Source organism: Nipponia nippon, unplaced genomic scaffold, assembly GCF_047370975.1.
Source record: "Nipponia nippon isolate SJK-2023a ecotype South Korea unplaced genomic scaffold, ASM4737097v1 scaffold_19, whole genome shotgun sequence".
In the NCBI taxonomy this organism is placed as follows: Eukaryota; Metazoa; Chordata; class Aves; order Pelecaniformes; family Threskiornithidae; genus Nipponia; species Nipponia nippon.
In genome coordinates, this window is record NW_028262335.1 from 5239549 (window position 1) to 5264082 (window position 24534).

General features: G+C 39.2%; 1 protein-coding gene across 8 annotated transcripts in view; it reads left to right on the top strand.

Moving 5' to 3' along the window:
• The window catches only part of RERE (arginine-glutamic acid dipeptide repeats), a 257908-nt gene that overhangs the window by 160015 nt on the left and 73359 nt on the right, over window positions 1–24534 (top strand). For all 8 annotated transcript variants that reach the window (XM_087755174.1, XM_087755176.1, XM_087755173.1 and 5 more), the window contains one exon: window positions 14665–14763. In XM_087755174.1, the coding sequence (XP_087611300.1) occupies window positions 14665–14763 (99 nt within the window). The remainder of the gene's footprint in view (window positions 1–14664; window positions 14764–24534) is intronic.

The window sequence follows — 24534 nt, forward strand, 5'->3', positions numbered from 1 at the left end:
CTAGCTAAATCTGTACAATGTTTTAGGGGCAATCACAACAGAAATGTACAGCCCCCATGTATGGCTGGTAGGACTGGAAGCTGGGAGCAACTTCAGTTCAGCATGATTTTTGTGAAACTGCCAAGGGAGGATGCAGTGTGTAGCTTCAGATTTCATTTTTAAGTATCTCCTTTCTTAAATGTAGTTTTAAGCATATTCTACCTCACTGTCCAGTACTGTAACTATCTACAGCAACTCGTACATTCCTTTGTTCACAGTGCTTGAGGCTCAAGTAATTTGTTTTCCTTCAGTAAAAATGAAACTAGCGATACCAAGAAAAACAAAGTAGTATGTTGTACTCCTGCAAACTGGCTAAGGTTAAATACCACCTAATGACCACAATATTATGTCTGCCTCTGCTTGCTATGCTTTAATTATTTACAGTTGCATAGTCTTTAACCATTTATTTATAAAATTCTTAAAAGCTTGTAGATGGCTATGATACACATCAGAAACCGAGTGATAATCACTGTACCAGGGAACAGATAATCTGTTTGTTTAGAGGAAGTATCCTAAGCATGTTGTTATTTGGTTGTTTTATTAAAGTGAGTGGAACTGACTTTATCAAATTAATCACATTAAAAATGCTTAACTAATTCCTTACTGTCGGTAAGGCATCTCATTACATGAAGCTTTTAAGTACTTCAGAATGTTAAAAAGAAGCTCAATCTGTGTAAGTTGTAGAACTGGTTTGTAACTGGTCAAGTCTAGGCATCCATAACTTGATATCTACACTAAAGTTAAAATGCCTGTATTTTTAACATGAAAAATGTTACCTATGTCACGTTAGCTTACCAAAACCACTGGCATTGTTTTTTTGTGTTATTTCAGCTTCTATTTGATTACACGTGTCTCACAGAGTGCATCAATTTTTGTCTTGTTTCCTGCAACAGACAGGAGTAAAATAGGATTAAGATCTAAAATGTGGCCCTGTAATACTTAACTTTCCTTCTTACTCTGCAAAATTGTTTAAATGTAGCCTATACATTCGCATATATAGCCAGCTGAAATCCAAGATCAAATTCTGTATCGAAATGAAATGCTTCCTCGTTGTTCTCACTCTTACATCTGCGAAGTCGCGTGTTATTTCTCAGTGCTTCGCAGTGCCCTTCAGAACTGAGGTGAATGTGTAATTCTTAGTCCTTTGGTTCCTTTCCTAAAGATAGCCAATGTGTTAAAGATTTCTATACTGTTTGAGAAGAATTGCGGTTAAGTCTGTATTGCGCACACATTTCAGTTTCTTACCTGTTTTCCGTTTTATTCCCTTCCTTTCTCTTGGGATGGATGCCATCTGGTTCTGGTGGCTTACCTCTCTAGAGTTTTCCAAGTTGTTCCCTGACACCCTTCTTAGAGACTCAGATCTCTGTTAAGGCCAATAATCATCAAAGCGCTTTTGGAATTGGAATTTCTTTTCCCTTGTCATCCATAATAAAAGACTAATGGAGAAAATTCATTTAACTTCGCTGTTTCACTATCTACTTTAATTACCCCCTTTAATCACTTGGGAGTCTAAGGAGCCTGTAGTTGCACTTATAGACTTCTTGCTTCTGAGATTAGATTTGTCCCAAAATATTTTGTTTCTGTTCTTGTGATTCTTTTTTCTTTGTATTTCTAGTGCACATCTATTTTAGAAAATCACTGCTGATTCGTTTTCTGAATGGGGGAGGGTTTCACACTTCTGAAATAAAAGCACTATGCAAACTCTTAATTTAGCCTCTTAAGAATCTTGTCTGTGTAGAATATTTTTGACTGCTGTTGTCATGACTTCCCCTTCCCCCCAATATGACATCTTAATGTATAGCAGTAGGACTTACCCTGGGGTGTTCTTGTGAGCATCTCAGTAGCTTTGCTGAAGTTTGCCTTTTGTAGGTATTGTCGTGCAAGTCCTCCGGTCCTTTCTAGGATGGTTTTCAACCCTGTATTGAGACAGCATAGTTCCCTTTAGAGAGTCTGCCTGAACATGGACTGTTGTACCTCCAAGAAAATACAACCTGCAAGGTGTGACCTCAATGACTCTTGAAAGGTCCTTAGGCTTCTGTGATGTTTGATTTATTCATGCTTCAAAAATTCATTCTGTGTACTAATACTGTTCATCGCAATTTTTAGAAACCAGTGAAAATACTTTCCTTGTTCACTTCGAATTTTTCTAGAAAAGTGTTTTCTTATGAATGATAGTTCTGTCAGGTGGGATATTTCAATAAACTTTGGCTTATTTCTGAGAGCCTACTTTTTTGACTAACTTAAACCAGGTTAGATAGGTAGTTTGTTGTCCTGACAAAATGGTGCCCTTTTTATCTTTCTGTTCACCATCTACTTAAAACATACCAGGTTTATCTGATAAATAATTTGTGAGAATCTTACCCTGCACTAAGTTGTGGTTTTGTTTAGAAATTATCATATGCAACCCAGAAGATTAATGTAAAAAAAAAATGATATGGCGTGATTTCTTGTTATGGAAATCCAATAAACTTCAGAGCAGCGCTTCATATAAATCAGTCTTGACAAGCTCCTTTGCTAGTGTTTTATTTATGTAATAACAGATGCTGTAGCCCCCAGAATGATTTATTGTTAATTATACCAGATAGAAATGAAGATCATAGAAGGCACAATGCAACATATATATCAGCTCATTGAAATAATGATTCACTTAATGTTCCAGGTAAATTTTGACTCCTGTTCCTTTGTTTGGCTATTGGGATTTGATGCCACATTTGTCATTGTAACCCTTAGGAAGGAAATAAAGTTTTCATTTGGAGTTTGTTGCCCTCCTGACGAGTGCTGGCTGTCATGCTGAGAGAGATGGAGGAGGACATGGTAGTTCCTGAAAGTCTTTCACCATGATATTTTTAGATACAGAGGGGCTTTTTTTGTTACACTACCATAGAGCAGGTAGCTGAATTTGGCTGGCTTTCTAAAACTAGCTGGTTTTTGTGCTTTGTTTAAATATTCATGAACAAAAGCCGTTTGATGCATTAGACCTTAAAATATTAGTCATGTGAAACGAAAACATGCATATTCAATACCTTTTTATTTTTCCAGTTTCATAATTGAACCATAATGTGTGAAGCCATTTTTATTGGTGGAATCATAGGTGGTGGAAACATTTTAATTTTTTTATAGCTACCCAGTTCCTCCTATCTTGTGAGCTGGAGAACCACATTGCTTCGACACAGAACCCTTCCTAATAAGTGAAAAAGGAAATGGAAATGCTAATTTGAGTTACTCCCAAACCTTGTGTTGGGTCGCTGTGGACAATGTTATTGCACTCTGAGAGCCAGCATGGTTGATGTGAAAGTTCTATAATTAATACTCGATAGTAATGCACTTTGCCTTTTTAGCGCTTTTGGGCTTTGAGTGTGGATAGGCATCACGTTTTAATAATCATCAAAAAGTCCCTCAAAACACTCTATTTACAAGATACCTGTGGAGATCCTTAGTAAGAAAATCATGCAGGAGAGCCAGGGCTTAATCAGCCAGTTGTGCGTTGGGTTGGTTGGTTGGGTTTTTTTTGTCTGTTCCGAGCTAATTGAAATTTGGAAATCAATTGAAAACCTTAGAATTCATTCCCTTTCCAAGTCAGGCTAGTTTAATTAACTACCTTATTTTGCTTAGCATTCTTTACTTGCAAGTGCATCGCCCACTCTAATGACATGTTCGGTGTGGGAAAGCATCTGGCACACTGTTTTGTTCTCTTGTGTAGAAGGAAGAAAAAAAGTCTTGTGGAAGTATTTTTTTAGAAATGGCCAGTTGTGGTGCCAATATGTTTTACTTGTGGATAAATTTCTTCTGTAACACATGCAGTTGGTAGGCACCTGGGCCATCTGTAACAGTTAGTGGAGCACGGGGAGGAGTTCCAGTTTTCAGATGAAAATAAAGACAACCCTGCACTTAAGTTCTGTGGCAGGATCAAATTCAAGCATGTTCAGACAAGCAGGTGAGACTGTATTTTATTTGTTTCTTTGTGTGTCCTTGTTCTGCGTTCCTGTAGAGACTCCAGTTCTGGCAGTATGTTTTGCAAAACTCCTCTTAGACATAGGAAATTCAGTACTTGAGTGTTCCTTCGTTGTGGGACTGAGAACCTCTCAGAGGTGTGATCCTGGTGCTTGTTACAGAGGACATCCTTCTTGTCCGCATCATACTTTTAAGCTAACATATAGTGCCAACACATTTAAGCACATTATTGGACTGTGGCTTGCAATGTCAGACAAGTCAGGTTAAGCTTTTCCCGTGCAGTTCAGCATTGCCCTACGAAAAAAAGTAGTAGGAAGTAGTTCAAATGTTCTTAAAAGCAGAAATGACATTGAGTTTTGCCTTTGTTAACTCTCAGATCAGGAAGCATTACAGTTCAGATTAACAAAGAATACCAGAAAACTTAAAGACATCATCTTAAGGGCTGAGTTTTAAAATTGTATTTCAGCCCTGGGAAGCTCATTTCAGTGGCACGTGAATCACTGGAGTAATTTTTGTCTTGCTCCTTAGGAATCTAAAGGAGTGTTTGCCTTCAAATGTAATAGGATGAGCCCTTCTCTCAGTATTTGGAGCCATGTAAATCACTTCTGCAACTTGAATTCAGAAGTGATAACTGTACTGTGAGTCTGTAATTTCCTCCAGGTTAATTTACACTAATACATCGGTAGTAGTTTCTTTTTGTTGCATTTGGTAGAAATGCTTTAAACTCTTACATGAGAGAGAACTTACAGGTAAGTCAGTTAAAGGTCAGTCATTTTGAAACCTGGTTTTGTACGTGTGAAAAAGTAACATGCAAACTTAGCAAGCAGTAAGTCTCCAGCTCCATTGTGTGTGTGGTTTTTTGGTTGGTTGTTTTTTTTTTTTTTTTTTTTTTTGAGATGGAAAACAAGTATTTACTTGTATCACAGTGGTAGTTCTTTAGACATGATACACACATGGACCTTATGGAAGCTTGTTGCATAGCTTGCTACATACACAGAATAGCCAAATTTTTATTAGTGTGTCTCCAGATGAATGACTGTTCTGGTTCTCACAGGTGTTTTCTTCAGTGTTTTTTTCCTTTTCTTATCCCACCCTGACAACTTTCTCTACTGTGAGAATTGTATAGGAGGATTTTGGCATGATTGTTGTAGACTTATTAAGGATCTGCAGAGGTATCTTGTAAATACAGAGAGGTGTTTTGTGGCTTTTTGACAGTATTCTGGTTATGAAAACTTTAATGTGACCTCCAAAGTGGTGCTTTTGTGGTTTTGTTCATTTTTCAAAACAAGGCACGTACCACTTGTGGGATGCTCTAAAGTAACATCATTTCACACATGCAGTGTGTGGGACAGCTATCGCATAGTTGAATCGGCAGAACTGAGGAGGTAGGAACATCTCAAATCATTCTTCCAGCAGGACGATTTGTGGTGGCTTGCCCTTAGTTAAAACTTCAGGATGTCCTTTTCGAAGTTAACAGGCAAGAAGACCTTTTCATTTTAAAACCCCACGTCTGTTAGGCTGGTGATAATTGCAGCTGTATTGGATCCCTTAGCACTTTGAATGTGCTTTCATTCATAGTAAAAGAAATGGAGCTAAGGGAAACAATCCGAGTGAGCTGGTACCGCCTACCGTGTGCTTTAATATCACGTTCATTTTGGGCAGAAGCCTGTGTCTGTGTCTGCACCAATCTGGTTGTGGCATACAAGCAAAAACTCGGCATTCACCTCTGTTGCTCACAGTTGTTCACTTTCTCTAAAGGAATGAGAGCTCTGATGTATCGTTAAAAGAAAACGCGAGAGTTACTGGTGTCCCGGGGTACCGTATTAGGAAGCATCGCAGCAGCCGATCGAGGCTAAGCTGTATGTAGGGAGGAGGAGGAGGAGCAGGGGGTTCTTCCCCTGTTGTCATCTCGCTTTGCACCATAGGGGTAATGTTAGAACTTCACTGAAATCATGGCTTCGTCTTCAGCAGAAGAGTAGGCAAAAACTTTCAAGGATATTAGGAAGTTGTCATATCTAGAATTTAGGTATGCAAAGGCTGGAAGAATTGATTTTGAAATGTCTTAATGTGATGAGGGCCTGTTCCAAGAATTGGAGCTGTCAAGCCCTGCAGATTAGAACTATCAAAAGAAACGTTTAATACTACAACAGTGATTTTGGAGAGCAGAAATGGCTGACAAACAGGTTTGGAAAAAAATGCGCTCAGAAAGTTCATCCTGCTCTGTGGTAGAAAGCTGGTGCCCTCGATCTGACAATCCATGGAAGGGTCCTAACATGGTGAATATTGAGCATAAACATAGTTGCTGGCAAGTCCTGTGGAGTAAGAGTTGGGGCACATCTTGGTGTAGTTTCTTCCCCTCCTTCCCTCCCTCCCTCCCATTTCTTGGCCTCTGTCCGCCAGAGCTCTGATTTAGTATCAGATCTGTTTTAAGACCCTTTTTGTGCTCCATACTAATACAAAGCCACAAACTTATGACCTGTTTTATCCTTTGCTATGCCTACTGTTCAGAGTTTCTACAGCTCTTTTCTCAGAGAATCTGGGTCAAGAAGGAGTTAAATTACTTCTCAGTTTTTAAAAAAGTTCCATAATAATAATTTGTCCTCAGCCTTCTGCCTGACCCGTTGTTCTGATTCAAGAGTAAGTGTGAACATCAGATATATAAAACAGCAGACCCTGGAAAAGAAATTGGAAATGACAGTGTGCAAACTCAGTGTGTAAGAGCGAACCTCAGAGTTTTTGGTCACTTTGATGTGCGTGCTATTTTTGCTGGGGAAATCAAAGAGCCAGCAACTCTTATTTACCCTCATATGGTAAGAAAATACCACCACTTAAGCTTGCTACATGGAAGAAAGACAAAACAATCATACGCTGGTATTGTATAAATCTCTCCTTACTAATAGCATTGTTCTGACTTCTCATAACACACTATTACATGGGAACATGTCATTATGAGTGACAAACATGACAGTGTAATATCAGTTTAAGGAAATTCAGTTCTAAGAAAGATGTCACCCAGACAAATTACTCCCTGTTTTAACTTGCCCTTAGACCAGATTTTCTTGTTCATTAACTACAGACAAGGTTGAAAGCATAAAAAATTATTTAAATATATGTTAGCATTTCTTATTATTACTAGTTTTCCTTTTGAATGAGTCTTAATTAACAGCTACTCTCATGGTTCAAATGAGGTAGCATAGCACTTCAGGGGCCATCACTCTCTGCCTGGGCATGTTGGAAAATGAAGCCACTTCTAGTGCATTAGACAATTTTGCCACTTTGAATTTTCATTCATCCTTATCCTTATTCTTAGGGGAAAAACTTCAGCACTTATTTGTAAGACAAGTCAGGAAATCTTTCTAGAGAAACTGTTGAAATGAGCAGATAAAAAGGGCCAAAAATTACTGCTATGGTTACTTTTAAAAAATTGATTTCCAATATGTAAAAATTTTTAAGTGTGGGGTTTTTTTTGTTTTGTTGGTTTTTTTTTGTTTGTTTGTTTTTCTAAATGCTGTTGCAAGTTTTGCAGGTATTTGGCATGTTCTTGCCCTGGATGCTTGTGGGGCACTAGCCATGCTGTTGTGTTGGCCCACAGAACCAGCTGGCACAGTTGGCTCCCTCTACTGTTCTGTATTTTGAGCTGTTTGGCAGAGCCCTGGCAGTACCAGTGTGTGAAAAGTGGATGTAACGCAAGCATCTGGCTTTTTAATCTCCATCATTAGCATCTCGATCACTTTGCAGCAATTAAGAGTTATTTAGTAGCTTAAAATAGATTAGAACTGGGGGGAAGAGGTGGAAGTTGCTTCCCCTCTCCACCCCACCCCACCCCCCCCGAGCGATGGGGACTGACTTCTGTATTTTCAAGCTCTCAGATACCAGAAATCAGATATTTAAAAAAACAGAACCAGTAGAGTAGTAATTTTCTCTTGAAATAGCTTACTGATTTCTGTCACCTTCTTTCTTTTGTTGGTTTCAAATTCTGTTGCAGGCCAAGCTGTGTCAACTGGTTACAAATCAAAACTTCCCAGTTAGCTGTGACAGCATGTTGGCGAAGCAAGATTGTTGGGCAGAGTCTTTTTGTTGGATAGTTTAGGTTCTTGATAGGTTCAAGGTTCTGTTGTCCTTGGGCACCAGAGGGAGCTCAGCAAAGTAGTTTTGTTGTCTGAGAGCAGTATATTTTTTCACTGATCCAGATTTAGTGCGTTGCAGCAGGTGGGGAGGAGGTAAAATTTCAAAGAGGAGGGGGGGAGGAAATTCCTGGAATTAAAGGGCATTTGGGGCTAGTGTCTTGTTGGGTATCAGGCATGGTTGATAAAAATCAAATCTTGCCATTTTGGAGGATGAGCATTTTAAAGAATGGTGCAAATTTGAAAATAGATTTTGCTGTTTCACCTAATGAGATATATTTGCTATGGTGCATATTCCATTTGATAGTAGGGCAAGATGTCCGTAGCTATAAAGAATATCTGCATCAAACTGAAATTTGTCAGCTCTGCTACTGAAAGAAGTGGCCTGAACTACATTTTGTATTATATTAGGTGCTTGGATTAGAGTAATTACACCAAAAGACCTAGCTACTCAAGCCACATGGCAGTAATTCTCGTTCTGCTTTTCATTTTCCTTGTTGTCTCTTTCCTTCTCTTTCCTCCTCTTTATTTTGTACCCTCTTAAACATGCTGCAGTTTTACAAAGAGCTACTGGGTATCTTTACCATTGTCCCTTTCAGTGAGAGGAGCAAATCCCTCATTAATAATTACAATGTTCTTAAGCCTGCATAGATTACAATAACTCGTGCTTAAATAGGGGCGTTGTATAAGTACCGACAGCGCAGGACCAGGCAAATACCATCTTCTTTTACAATTCCCCTGCAGTATCTTGCTTGGCAGCAGTGAAAGATTTCTTTTGACTCATCTGTATTACTTGGGTCTTAAAATACTCTTGCAATATTCGTAGTATTTATCTCATGTTTGGCGGGTCAGGCTTTATATCTGTGCCCTGACAAGTGATGTGATTCATCCATGACCACTGGTCATTCAGTGGCAGAGCCAGCACTCGAACCTGGAGAACTCCTAAATTCCAGTGCTGTCCTGGAAATGCTGGCCATGACTGTATCCCCACAGAAGTGTGTTCTGGCTGAACAATCCCCTCTGCTTTTATTGGCTTTTCTGGGTAGATTTCAAAGTAGTTCAGTACTACTTTCTCACTGTATAGTAGCAATTTTTGCTTAGAGAAAAAGGCTCTGGAATCTAACAGTGTTCTTAATGGACTGCAATTATTTAATATTGTAGCATAAATGCAGCCTAACTCAGATGGGCTTTTCAACGGAGATCATAATGACTGTAATTGCAAAAGGATGCCTTGCTGAAGTAGAAGCTGCCAGATGCAATGCCATTCCGATCTAAAAAGGTCACAGTAAAAGGGACATTTAAATTAAGTTATAAATTACAATTGAAGAACAATATTTTGATGAGCAAGACCAGAGATGTCAGAGCTGCAAGATGTAATTCATGGGTTCATTACAGAACAGAGGTGCCTGACAGCTGAGCCATGCCAAAAGGAGAATTTATTTGCAACATCACGCAGACAGAAAATGGCAGCTCTGCTGAGAAGCTGTAGGAGAAACTTGAAACCTTGGGGTAATGTGCAGACTTTATGGTAATAAGGCTTGCCTGTGATCTAGCATTGTTTAATGACTGTTGTAATATAAATGAGGTTTTTGGACACGTGCACATTCAGAATTTGTCTTTAATCTAAAATCCTGTCCAGTGATGCAGACGTTGCTGTATTTTCTGTTTTAAAGCATAAGTACATTTGTGTCGATTCCTTTTGTTGCAGTTGTATACGTACATAATGTCACGGTGGTTCAAAATTTAGGTGGCAGAGTTAATGCTAAAAATGGTGATTCTCTTGATGACAGGATAGTAATCTAGTGTTTATAGCAATACCTTGGAAAGTTCAACCAGAAGTTAATGAAACCATAGGCAGTCATCATTAGCTATTATTTATATGTTTGAGTTGCTTGCCAATAAAGTGCTTATATATATTAAATGACCGAAAGTAATAAGCAGAGAATGAGCCAGATTGAAACACGTAAATTTAACTCTGGCACTTATAAAAAAAATATTTTTCCTTTTTGATGCATTATTCTACTCCTGGCACTTACAAAAGCTTCCCTCCCCCCCACTTGCTAAAAGTAACATTTTCAGGAGACTCTAAACCTGTATCGGGTCTCTTGCTTTCAAATCTGTGTCTTGTCTGTTATAAGACTCTTCTTCTTTCATGTCTGTGCTTATGGGTTTTGTGATTGTTATTAACGTAATTACTTGGTCAAAAGTTAATGCTCATTTTCTGTTGTTGATTTGGGACAGTTCTGATGGCCTGTAAACTCTTCTATTTTTCAGTAACTAGAGTAGTCGCCTGTCAGACCAGTCCGTTCGTTCTGGGCTCGTCTGATTGTTTGCAGATTGAACTGCTTGGGCAATAGGGCCGCCAGGGAAAAACATGTGGTGTCCTTGAGGCAAAATAAAGATGCCCTCCAAGCTACAAAGAGGCTTTGGCATTACTGCATGTTTTGGGAGGGAGCAAAGAGGAAAAAGAAACAGAAGCACTATTCTCTTCAACGCTGTCAAATTTCCTAAGTGAAAAATCTTTTAGGTAGTGGCACGCACAGAAAAAAGCATTTGCAACGTGAGCTAGCAAAACAAACAGTCCTTTTTTTCTTTAAGGTGGATTTGTTTCCAGTGCTGGAGTGCAAATGGGGAAAAATTAATGTGTACCCAGTAGAAAAGGCAACATCTTATTTTCATGCCTTTAAGTAGGTATTGCATACCACAGGATTCTAAAAAAACAAGTTAAAAAACTTTGAGGTCAGTAGTGTTGTTTGAGCATTGGCATGGAGCACTGGCTTAGCTTTCTGCTCTTATCGTTTGATTTGTGGCTTATGTGAGATGGACAGAGATCGGTGTTTCGCTTGCATGGTGGTGCAGTCACGGGAGCTGACACTGATGTAGTCAACAGAGGCAGATTTACAAGCCATCCTTCTGTTGTACGTTAGGAAATTTCACCTGGGGAGACAGGTTTGAAAGCAATGGTTTCTACTAAGTGATCTCGGGTAATGCATCTCCCTGACTTACAGCAGTCTGAGGTGCCGTTGATGGCTCCGATGGGTTCATGCATCTTGGAGCGGCAGCTTGCAGAGATCAGATAGCTGAAGAAGGCAGGTGGGGAGGAGATTATTTTCTGGAAACTGAAGCATTGTTGTCTGTGGTTACTCTGCAAAGGTACATATAGTTATAATTATTGCACAGAGTATCTGTAACTTACCTGTAGGTGCCATATAGAAACCTGAGAATGAATAGAAAACCACCCTGGCTTAGCTTGCTTTCTTGTTCTCATTATTTAGTCAAGCGCTTGTTTTACTGCAGTAACACCCTGTATCCTGTTGTTATTTTAGTTGTTGGTAAGGAAAAAAAAAAAAATGTTGAGGCTGCCAGTTAAGGGAACGTTATTGTTGGTTCTAAAAACACACTGCAGGTAGTGACCAGAGGCCTTTGCCCAGTAGTGACCTTTTATTTTTAGAAGTACTTTACTTACTTTAAAAGTCCCTCAACTATAAATAAACTTTGAATGCCCTGATAACTTGGTGGAGGTGAAAGTGCACCTTCATCAGTTCAAGTTCTGTTCCTATTGATAATAGAAGACTTGAGCCAATTTGTGTGACGTGTAATCCATAATGTACCAATTTATTCTTTAACACAGCTGATAACATGCTCATCCCCATCCGTAGGAGGTAGGCAGTATTTCTAGAGGGCTGTGCACTTCTGCTTTTGTAGCGAACCTGCATTTTTGGACCTCGGACCACCTGCTTGAAGTGTTCAGTAACAATTGTTGATCAAATTGTTTTCTGGAAACTCGGCTCTTCAGGTGTTACAAAGGAGGCTCAGACTCATATGGAACTGAAATTTCATCAGCAAATGGAATAAATTAGCTGTTGTTTTTAATACCTTGGGGTTCATGTGCAAGGACTTTTGTCTTTACTGAAGGAAACAAAGTAATTTCTAGTGTGCTTTGCGAACGAGTTGGCTTTATAGACTGTAACAACCCCTTCTGTGGCATTCATGACCAGAAAACTGCCATGCTAATAAAATAGATGGGAAGGTGGCATGGCATGATATGTGGTATCCAAAATCCACCATTTCATAAAGTGCCCCAGTATGATAGACCACAGTGCCTTCTGTGAAATGGGCACTTTCTGTTCTCTGAAATTCCCTGTCCATTTACGGTATCGTTTTTATTGAAAAAGTGAACCCTGTTTTATAAAAAAAGCAGCGTGCTTACAGATGCACAAGCTATTTAAAACCTGAGTTGACAAAAGCCAGGTAGTGAGAGTGAAGAGTGCTTTGTGCCAGGTCTTACGGATGTGCTGCTCTTCCCAGCTGCATGAGCCCTGTGGAGCACAGAGCTTTGCTTTCCATTTCCCAGCTTTCGGCAAGTTCTGCTGCAGCTCTTGAGGACTTGATGTATGTTCTGCCCTGTCATTCCCAGAAGTACCATGGCTCTGGAGCCATGCTGGCTTTCTTACAGTGGGCTTGTCCCATCTGAAACCTAGATTCAGCAGTGTTGCAGCTTTAAAGAAGCATATTTTCTATATACATGTTTATAATACACACACACATGCTCGCGTGTCTGTATTTTGCTGTAAATGTCATTGCAGCAATCTAAGTTGTCATTTGACTTTCTTCCTTCTGTAAGTTGTGTGGTGGCTTTCAAAAGTCAGCGCACAAACCTTTCATAGAGAGATTTATTTACCGGGAGAACTGTACAAAGCTGGCTTTCGGTGGAAGCTGATTTTTATTATAGTCTCACTAAAAAAAACTTCCTGTAGGACCAGTGATTTGTTTTTTCCTTTCTCTTCTATCTTGATTCAGATGTCTGCCTTTATTTCATAGTAGAAATCACTTAGACCTACTTAACTGAATTAAATTTGAGTAATTTACTTACAGCTTTTAAAAGTGTCTGAATCATGCTCCTGGATGCAGTATGAATGCAGGGCATTCTTGTACACCGAAGAGCTTACAGTCCGAGTTACGACAAGACCAGACAAAAGAAGCAATATAAGGAAAAACCAGTATTGTTAGGAGGTGGCCCTAAGGCAGAAGGGGTCTGACCATTGTCAAATGTACATAATCAATACTTACAAATTGGTTGAGAGATGTAAATAGCTAAAGTGAGCAGCAGTAAGAAAGTAATCTTACTATTTTTATTTGAAGCAGAATGCTGTTCTAAAATTTGACCCTTTTGACATAAGAAAAATGAGGAATTTTTTCCTCTTGTAATCAGGTTTTGTTATAACTTTATATTAACAGTGACAAAGTAGTTAATATCTTGTCGCTGTTCAGTAATTGTATCTTGATGCCTGGTCAGTTAATCAGTCTTGGGAAAAGTTCAAGGATTACGGTACTTGTTGCAATGTTTTCTGAGGCTGGTTAAGCCCAGGTCTAGCAGCGCAGATGCTTCTAGAGAGTGGGATGCAGGTGGCTCGGGATAGATTCTGGGTGGGAAGGAAAAGCAGGAGATAATCAGTGTACAGAATCATGTTTTGGTTGTCCCTCCTGTAAAGAAACTTTTGAGGGTCTGTAAAATTCTGTGATGTTAATCGTTGGCTTTGAAGCTTTGGTTTGCGTAGCACGTTGTTAGAAAAACTGCCTCTTGTCTGCGTAGGGAAGTTTGCATGCAAATAGTTCTTCCTTTTGGGTGTAGAAAGATAATTCAGTTTATGTCACCCCAGCAAAATTTCTTTTTCTTTGAGATTACTTTCAGAAGACATAGAGCAGGCTCCTGACTAGTCCTTCAATTCTTAAAATCCCAGCGTACTTTGAAGATAGGACAGGCTATAAATCTACAGTGTGCTAAATGTTTTCTATCAAGAGTTAAGAGCCGGAAATTCTCATGGGTTCATTGTTGAATGTTTTTTTTCAGTGTAGTTGTTTTTCTACCTCACCCTGATTTAAATGTCTACTGTCTACTTCAGACAGCTTTTGATCATATAGATACCAAATTTATGGTAGAAAATGAGGTACATTGTAGGCTGTGACCAGCTGAAACAGTAATGTCAACTTAGACATCCCTGCTTGCTTTTATGTACTCCTGTAGCTAACTGTAGAGGTTTTGTTTCTCTTTCATCCTTGTTTTCCAACAGCACGGTGATCTTTGCAGTGCAATAAAAGTAAAGAGAATTTTCTGGATGGGTAAATGTGACATCCCATGGCTTGCAATCCCTCCCGTATGTTAGCTTTTCCAGTGGTTTTACTAATCTGAACAAAATATCCCACATAAAATACAACTCCTTTTGAAAAATATTTTGCTGGAGCTTTTTAAAATTTTCCTTGGAGTTTCTAATGTAAAAAAATATTTTTTAAAGTTGACCAAAAAATCTTCAGTGCTTTATGGGCTCAAACATTATCTGGGAAAAGTTTAGGAAGGAAGGGGAAAATATACTTGTTTTAATGCTATTTCTTCTACTAATAAAGCCCCAGTTACCCTTCAGGTTGTTTAAATTTCACTTCATATATCAACAGTAAAAATAATTAGGCATGTGGCCCCCTTTAGTGGTTTTTCTCCAATATCAGATCACTGCTAATTCCATTAAATGATCTATTTGTCTTCTTTATTTTTTAGCTACATGAAAGTAACTATGATGCTGGAAAAGCCCTGCAGCGGTTGGTGAAGAAACCTGTGCCAAAACTGATTGAGAAGTGTTGGACTGAAGATGAAGTGGTAGGGAAATTAATTATTCCCTTGAGCCTTATAGTTCATGTTGCTTCTCCTGCTTTTTTTCTTTCTTTTTCTTTTTTTTTTTTTTCCCCCCCTCTTCTAGAGAGGTTATCTTTATGGGAAAGAAGAGGGGGCAACTAATTTGCTGCACAGGATAAATTTTTGCACAGTTCTGAGTTAGTGGGCCCTCGTTTGATACACCAAACTTTATTAGACTGGGGAAAATACCTTTCTAATAGTAGAATAAGAGAGGAGGATGAGCAAGTGACTCTTTTTGAGAGGCTGCTATAGGGTAAATGAACAGCTGCAGAACTTCTGGACTCTAAATTTCACTTTCATTTACACTCCCAAAAAGGCTGACCACATCCAGTAATTGGAGTAGGACAAGCTGTAAAAGGCCTACGAAGTATTGTTCCTGTTTTTTCTCCTGCTAGTATTGGAGGAGGCTTCCAGTGTCAGCTCAAGTTGGCTAATGGGAGGTTGGATATCAGTGTTTCTCCTAAACAGAGTTGAGATTAAGTCCCTTCTTCCCCTCATACGGAATGTTAGAAAGTCTTTACTGGCATAGTTCTTGAATCTTTGACAAAGAGCAGACCAAAAATAGATTGTCTGAAAGCTGGGATTTAGCCATGCCATCCACATTTACTTTAAAATATGTAGAAATTGTCAGGCTCCAAAACTGTACTGAAAACAGTGCATCCATCGTATATGTAGCTCCCAAAGTAATGTATGGACATGATGAATTTGGGGCATGCAGTAAATACGCAGTGCAATATTGTGTCCTCACAGTTACGGACCTGGAATCGCTGAGGGATTTGGGCTCGTACAGTTCAACATGCTGGTACACTGCAAGTCTCAGCAACTTACACAACTTAGCAGGCACATTCTTCACGTGGCTGCTGTTTCAGCACGTGCTGGTAGCTAATCTTTCTGGGGTTGGGGTTGTAGTGCAGGCAGGGAAGGAACGTGTAAACATGTCATTCTTTCCTTCAGACAGAGGTTGAGGTTTTTGGTGTATGTGTCTTTGGATTGAAATGTTACTTTTGTTATTAGCCTACTAAAAGACATTGCTCTGCAGTCTGATTAGTGGAAAAAAAATAATTTTGACCTGAGAAAGACACCTCTTCATAAAAGCTGTAGTTGAGAGAGAGGGTGTGCTGCTGGGAAAGCACTTCACACTCAAATGGACCATGGGTGGTTTTGGGTTTGTTTTTTTTTTTTTTAATTTCTGCGTGTTTTTCCAGAATTTGTGGGAGATATCATCTGTGTGAGAATTAGTGAAGCAAAGGTGCTTCTTGTGGTTCATTCTGGAGCTTAATTGCTGCAACTGTGAGGTTTCTGCTGGCTTAATTTTTATGCATATGATACAATGCAACTGTGCTTATTAAACAGTTTTCTGTAGGGTTGTAAACGGAAATAAATCATGTGAAGTTGGGAATAAATTATAGATTCTTAATTTGCTGACACCTTGTAAGCAAACAGATTCTTAAATATTGCATTTAACACGATGCGTTTTCTGGCAGCATTTGGAATCCAAATGCTGCTGCATTACACCCCCTTGTTTGTCAGAACTTGCAGCTTAAGCTAGCACACAAGTACTTGACTGTAAAGAAAAAAAGCGAAACTCGTGCATTTTCAGTACCTAGGAGAAATGCTGAAAGAGTTTACTTGGATTACATCCTAAAAATATTTTGCATTTTCACGCCGATGTTAAATCTATTCTGTTAAGCATAATTATGTGAAATGTAACATGTAAGAAGACGGTACCTCTTTAGCAAGCTGACTAGGCGTGTCTGGTTTTGTGAGGATGGAAAAATGTTGTATTTCCTAGCTCAGTAATTAGGCTGCAGCGTGCACTAAAATAGAAAATCAGATGATTGGAAGTTAGTTATGATAAAATATTTATCAGAGAAGAACTTCAGACTCGCTTATGGTTTTTACCTTTCACTGTTGGAAAAGCTGCTTCTCTCTGATGTACCATATTGGAATAAATGGGGATAGAAATTCAACTTTTCATGTATACTTACCAGGTATATAAATGAAAAAAATCTGATTCAGTGCAAGACAGCATTGCTCACGTAAAAGTGACAAGAGGAAAGTTTTGGTTTGTTTTTTTTTTTCCTTTGAATGAATGATTTCTTTTTAAGCTAGTTAGTTAATTGGTAAAGTATTTGAAGAAGTAAATAAAATTTGTGGTCTTGTTAAGCTACTAATAAAGTTGCAATGGTGCTGTAAAATGGAACTGATTAATAATGGGTGAAACTTCTGTGGTCTCTTAGCATTTTTTAATTATTCAGACAATGGCTGGAGAGACTTTTTTTTTTTAAGCTCTAGTTTCTCTGGAAGTCTTTCAGGAAGTTATTCCAATGAATTATGTGCGCTTGCTCTCTCCTTATGTAAACCTTTTTGCAAGAGCTAGATTACGGGTAGGCCGGGCCATATAAACCTGTATTAACGTAAGCTTGTTCTGAAATCCAACAAAGAACCTTTGCGGTAAGGAGACTGCCTGAAGTCGTAGAGCAAAAGAGGATGCGTAAAAAGCCTAGAACGCAGCTTCCTGATAAGTTTTACAGTTATCTTGTCCTAAAAGGAGTTTTGTTTAGGGAACCGACTGTCAGAACAAATACTTCAAGTGCTCTGCCCTGTGTTTAGTAAGTTTGTATTCATATTGTTTTAACCTCTTTTTTCTCCGCCTATGTTCTTCCCCACATCCATGGTTAAGTTGTACAGTGCCAACACTTCTCTTTCTGCGTAGATTTTTTTCAGTCTCCTTGTTTTTTTCCATCAGCTGCACTGTGCTGTGAATGCCATAGCTGCTGCAGCTCGGGGTTTTTTGATGAGCAATCCTTGTTAAATGACAGAGAATAGAGCCTTACAGATAAGAAAAAGCAAAGTTTATTGAAAAGTGAAACATTACTCCAAAAGTGCAAACTCTGTGAGTACAGAATAATGATCATTGACTCTATAAATCATTGTCAGCCTCAGCTCATTTTATCATATTTGTTCTTGTTCTGTTCCATCCAAGTTTCCAGAAACATTTGGCAGCCCTCCAGCCTCAGCAGAGCCAAAGATCAAACTGTGCTCTTATTTATAGACAGCTAAGCTCCACCTGCACAACTTCATAGCATGTTTGTCCCTGGCAGTTTGTAGAAAACTGCAGACTAAAGCAGCTGTACTGCACTTCTGAGCGTTTCTGAGACTTGCAAGGGAAGTTTCTTTACTGTTGGCTCTGTGCAACTGAGGAAAGCTCTTTCTGCACGATACGTAGGGTGCTAGAGCTGCATAGGAACTCCACAAGAAAGTATTTTTCAGAAAACACTGATGTGTCAAACCCAAAGTCTGGCCAAAACAATTACATTTTGGTGAGGACCTTATTGTGTGCATCCCTCCCCCATCTCGTGATGGCAAGTGATGAGCAGGAGGAAGCCTCTAGTGCTGCGGCTGGCTGATAATCCAAGAGACGCTTCTGAGGGAAGTGGCAGACCCAGGTCCAAACCATGTCCCAGTTTGTGCTGGACTTCGACTTAATCTCTTCTTGTGGCCCAGCAAATATCTACTTACTTAGTTTTCACAACTTGGATAAATAGGCAGATACCACGCCAGGTACAAAGCTTTGGTTAGTTAACCTCCCTAACTGAGAAGCGTTCTGTGGCGTGTGACCAATTGGAATGATGTAGATCATGGCTTTTGTTGCCTCAGTTTTTCCATTCCTGCCTTTCTAATCCTTTAATCATGTTCTGCCCCCTGCCATGTCTCCAGACCCCAAAAACATCACACTCCCCTTTTTTCTATTCTTCAGTTAATTTTCTGCCGGATTCTCAAGATGAGCATCAGAAGCGTTCTGTTGCAGGGCAGCTGTAAGGTGGTGCGGCTGGGCAGGGAGCAGAGGGGAAGGAGCATTGTGGCAATGTCAAGTCATTGGGCAGGGGGCAAAAGCAGCTGAAGTAGAAGTGCAGTCACATTGATGCAGGGAAAGAACTGACAGGACAAAACTAATTCTTAAGACGTTACACTTCCCTAAATCAAAAATCCTCCGTAAGTTGGTTGGTCTATTACTTGCACAAGTATCTTGACTGAGTCCGTTTCCACTGTGCTGGATGATGAATGTAGTTGATTTTGTTGTGCACACGATAGCAACGCTGTGTCCAGCACAGGTCTCTGTAGTATTCAGTAGTATTTGTGATATAACACTGTGTGAATAACTCAAATTTATTGAAAATTTATTTATTTATAAAGCTTTTAACTTTTTCTGTGGACTGTCTGTTGCCCAAAGGTAAAGCCTTTCTTGTTAATCAAAACAGCTTTGTTGCCTGTGACCAAACTGTCAAGTACGAGCTGCTTTGCAGTGATCAGAACTGATTAAAATAAAGGATGGAAGTTATGTTATTTTTACTACAGATGATGTGGTTACAGAGGTTTAGATCAAATTAAACAGAGGATAAAATTTGCCAGTGATTGAATTAAATGGAAGACTCTGTAAATATGAAGACGGAGGTTTGTTGTCTCCCTTATGTTTCTAAACCTATGGCTATTTTTAAACCTGTTTTATTCCAGTATGTAAATTCAGAGGCATACTGTGAAAACCAGTCTTCCACACTACCTAATAGAAGCGGCTGAAGAAGCTTCTTCACGGATGCATCTACACGCAGCTCGAACGGCAGCTGCTTCCTGTTTGTAAAGGCTTGCGCTACACCTGACAACATCCATTTCCAGCAAAGATTTGGGGCGGGGGGGGGAGGTTGGTTTCTCTTGTGATGCTCACGAATTTACTTCTGTAGACAAATTTGAGCAATTGTCATATATAATGCCATATTTAAGCACTTTCTAAGCACGCACCCTATAGACCAACGTTCAGCAGCATCACCTGGTGGAATCTTGTTCGTGTTAGGCTGCAGTTTCAAATAGAAAGCAGTGTGCAGTTCAGAGCGGATGCATTATTTGGGAAGAGGCCATGGAGCAAGGCCTCTGCTTTGATACAGCTGGTGGCAGTGCCCTCTTACAAGTTTCCTACCGCCAAATGCCACGTCTGACACGTGCCGTGATGTGCGCTGCCAGGGCCAGGTCAGCGTAGCTGGGAAAGGGGGGCTGACGTAGCCATCGGTACGTGTTCCACGGGTTGACTTTTGCCAATACGAGATTAGAGTAACCACTTTTCTCCTTTCATTTTCTTCAGCCATCTTTCCTAGTCTCCCTAACCCCTGGTGGCACCCGGTCTCTATAACACTGTTTTTGTCATTCTGTGTGTGTAACAGTAGGTTGTAGCACAGGCAAGATGTAGTTAGTATTTGTCTTGCTTTCCATGCACTGAGAAGACAAAGATGCTTCACTCAAACTCAGCAAGGGATTGTCAGAGTGAAAGAGAAGTAAGCTCTACTCTGCATCTCATGATCACATCTACAAATGTCTCTCTTAATCTATGACAGACTACAGGCATTTTTGATGCAAGCAATCAGAAATCCCTAATAAGAATGGGATGGTGCTGGTCAATTCTTCTCCAGTTGGGAATATTTCAAAACTGACATTGAAATTGTGTTTTGAAACATGCAGACTTAGTTTGTTGTCCATGGGGAATAAGTACAACAAACCTGAAACTGAGTGCCTATATTTAAACTCTGGTGCTTGCCCTGGTGATACGCTGGTTTACTTTCCACAGATTCCAAATTTGGAACTATGATCATTAGCTTCTTTCAGTTTAGGTTAAATTGAACACCTGTATTTCCTGGCATGGTTTCTGTGGAAATATTTCACAAGAAAAATTGTCCTTACAGAATTTCTACCCGTCTTGGGACAAAATCTTCTCTGCAAAATGGCTTTTATACTTTCAGTGATGTTCAGTACAGTTCTGACCCTACACTTGCTCCAGGTCCAAAAATGAGCTTATTGTGCACACTTCCACTTCAGGTAAATAACCTATCAAATGGCTATCATTTACAAAGGATACAATGTTCATCTTCATTTAATGAAATGGTTTTCAATTCTGGTGTGCCCCATGTATTGGAAATGGTGAAGGAAATAGGCTGGTTCTGACTGTTCTTCACGTAACAGTCCCGCCGATTTGATCTTACGTTTCTGTCTCTTTATTCAGAGTGTGCTTTTTTCTGTCTTTCTATCAAAAGTACTAACAAAATCAATACGGCTTACAGAAGAGAGAAATACAAATCAGAACTAAAAGAACCTCTAGTTTATTAGGTTTTTAATTAAACATGATGAACACATTTTAAATAACACAAAGGCCTCAGGCTGAGCTGCATCTAATCGAAACAGATTAAGTCACCCGTCCACACTTGGGTAGTTATTAATTCTGTTTACTTATGCATGCTAGCTAAAGGCAGAGTTCACTGCTGCTGCGTTGCAGTTTATTGCACAGGGATGCGTTGGCTGCATGGAGCTGTGCTCCTCGTTAGCCCTCCGACGCTGCTGCTGAGGAGCACTGGTGAGGCACCTTTGAAATTCAGGGCTGTGTCTTCCAAAGTTAGAGAATCTGGGTGAAACAGTAATTTTGCATTATTCCTTGGACGCTTCTTCCCTTTTCTTCTACACTTGGTCCCATCTTTTCAGAGACGTTAAATTCTCAAAAAGAAAGTGCTCAGTGTTCCTTAGGAAGAAGGTTTTTTTTTTTTTCCCCACTTGCGCAGCTCCATGCAGAAGTGTCGATGACACACCGTGACGTCCTTGATAACTAGCTTTTATCATGAAATATGCTGCCCTTTAAATATTTTACATTGCTTTTGATATAGAGCAGTTGAGGTAAACAACCTCGATTCAAACAACCTCTTAAATTTATGGGCAGGGATAGTTAATCCTTGCTGGCGATAAACCTTAATTGGCCATGTACATGGATTTACAAGTTCATAAATTTTAGAACATCCACACCTGGCTTCAGCTTAAAGCTCATTTGTCATAAAATACAAGTGGAGATCCTTCTGCCAAAAATGACAAGATACAGCAAACTAATCTCCTAACATGTTTGCAAGTATTTGTAATCCAGTGTAGCTGGTCAAGAAATAACTTATGCAGAACACACATACTTATTTGCTTGGCTTCTTTGCCTAGCATCATCTTCAAATGTCTCTCGTCTGCCCTTTTTGGAGTATCTGCTCATGAAAACATTGTTCTCATTGCTCACTCCTTTGAAGCCAGGCTTTTCAGATATGCTGGAAGACAGAGCTGCTTACTGGGGCAAAAATACTATGAATTTTATTTACTGTTTATATGGCAGCTATAGAAAATGTAATTCATAGCAAAATTGAAACGGAGCCTCTGGAATAGTCGGGGGGGGGAAATCATCACGGGATATTTGAAAAGGAGGCTGGCATTGCGGGGCCACATTTGAGTAATTGAGTGGGCTTAGAAGGTTAAGATACCAGTTACTGCTTAATTTTAATTTTTTTATCCACAGAAAGTAAACATTACGGCTTCATAGTAGAGTGACAGTTTCTACTAAATTAACATTTTCTGGACTCTAGAAATCAAGCCATCTAATGCCATTTGCAAGTGTGTTAATCGGGAACAGTTGAAAATTAACTGAGCATTGAGATTAAAAAAAAACACCAAACACAAATAGCCGTGGTCTAGTAGGATCTTTATTTTAAGAAGAATAAATAAGATTTTAGTTTAAGAAAGAGTGGGAATGTAAGGTCTTGTCTGTAGCTTATTCTAAGAACTTAGAGTGTAAAAGAACCATCGGTCCTCACAGCAAAAAGTAACCGATGAAGGATGAAATTATTCTGCTTGGGGAAAAAAGTTATTATTTAAAGTTGCATAAAATTACATTACTTAGCAGTTGACAGGTTTACAAAATTATAAGGAGCAATACAGCTAGAAAATATAAGGTGTAATATGGCTAGAAAAGATGAATTTAGACAAAAGAGAACAATCTTTTTGGTTGTGATTAACTTGAATCACTCTTTGATCCAAGTCCTTGTTTAAAGGGATCAATATTGCACATATAGCACCGAGTTTATTGTCAAGTCCTTTCGGAAATAAGACAGTGAATTAAAAATCAATTATATGTGCAGAAAAGTTTGTGTAGGGCAATCAATTTTGTCCTTTTAGTTTGCAGAAAGATTCCATTGTTTAACCAGCTGTGAAAAGGAATGAATTTTAAAAGCCTCCAGCAAATGAGATAGCCCAAATGGGGCGGGGAGGTAGATTAAAAAAAAAAAAAAAAAATTATTTCGGCATTTCATGTTCAGCAAAGACTGCCTTCAGGGATAAATCTATAAATCCTGTCAGTGACCTTGGCTTCAAAATGGGTGATTTCACCGCTTTCGCTAATCTTGATCTTTCCACAGCTGCCAGATAAGTTAGTCTTTTTTTAACAATATCATTTTTTTATTTGCTTTGTTTAACCGCCATATGTTTCTTGATTCATCGTCTTTCTGCCTTCGTGTGGAATATTTTTATCTATTAAGCACTTACCATACTGCTGATCCAAAAAAATAATACAACAAATATTTACACTGGCCAGTTGCCACAGCTTGCAAGGCTATTTCTGTGTGGGGACGGGAAGCTGAACTCTAAACTAAAAGTTTAACTCCAGTATAAACTAAATAATCTGTAGGTGCTTTCAGAAGCTGGTGTTTTGTTTTCTAGAAAAAGGTTTGTAATAGAGAGACAGAAGCACATACACATAGTTCACTGTTGCCAAGGGGAAAGAATCTGCTGTTTGAAAGATTAATAAATACGACAGCAGTTGATTGTTGAAACCATGTTTTTCATCTCATTTTCAAGGGCATCTTAAAAATGGAGATCACTTACACTTCCTAGCATTCTCAATCATCTTTCTGTGTTCGTTTAAAAATGAGAACAAGGCACTGGGGGACTTGAGAGATTGCATTCGTTCTCCCATAGGGCAAAGCGGTTATTTTATAAATGAAGAGGGCCAAAAAAGCTATCCTTCGTAGTTTCTTAGCAACAGAGCTGGAGTCAGTTTTAATGTTCGTGTATATCTTACAAGTGCTATGTATAGAAGCATGAGCTGTGCAGCTCAGCAGTATTGCAACTGAAACAAAGACTCTTCACCCGAGCCTTGTGCAGGGGAAGAAAATAAACCAAGCGTGCTAATACGCTGCATGGACTTGTCTGTCTTTCTCCTCCTCACCAGCAGCCGATATTCTGGCCAGTGACACAGTTATGGTCTTCAGTGCTCTGACCTTTCATTCAGATTTTGTCTGCTAAGAGATCCGGAATCTGGTTTAAATATAACATCACCCTATGTCCTGTTCTGCAAAAGGAAACTGAGTCATGGCATTACAACAGTAAGAGCATCTGGAGTGTGCAGGGATCATCAAAATTCTGGGAGTTCCTAGGGTTAATGCTTTTCCCAAGTGTTCATCTCTTCTGAGCATGGTAAAACTTTTCTTGCCCTGTATCTGTCTTTTGGAGGGAGGGTTGCTCTCGATTTAATTTTGAAAGATACTGTGTATCGAAGCTATCTTGCTTACATTCCACTGACCTATTTATTCTCCATTTCTTCGTACATAATTTCCAAAATCTGAAATTTAATTTTTTTAAAGATAATCCATATTTGTTAATAGTATGATTGCCTCTTAAAAGACTAATAGTGTTAATAAGATACGTTGCACAGTTTGCTTCCCATTCTGAATGGAAATGTAATAAATGGCCTTGAATAGATTGCTGGCTCATGCTCCTTGGTGTACGCTATCCCAGCACCCCAGGATCTAGGGCTGGATGAGTTTGTTTATGCTTTTGACAGCCATGTTATAATTCAAATATAAGGAATGTTGGTTAGCTGTCTGTTTTCAGAAGTTT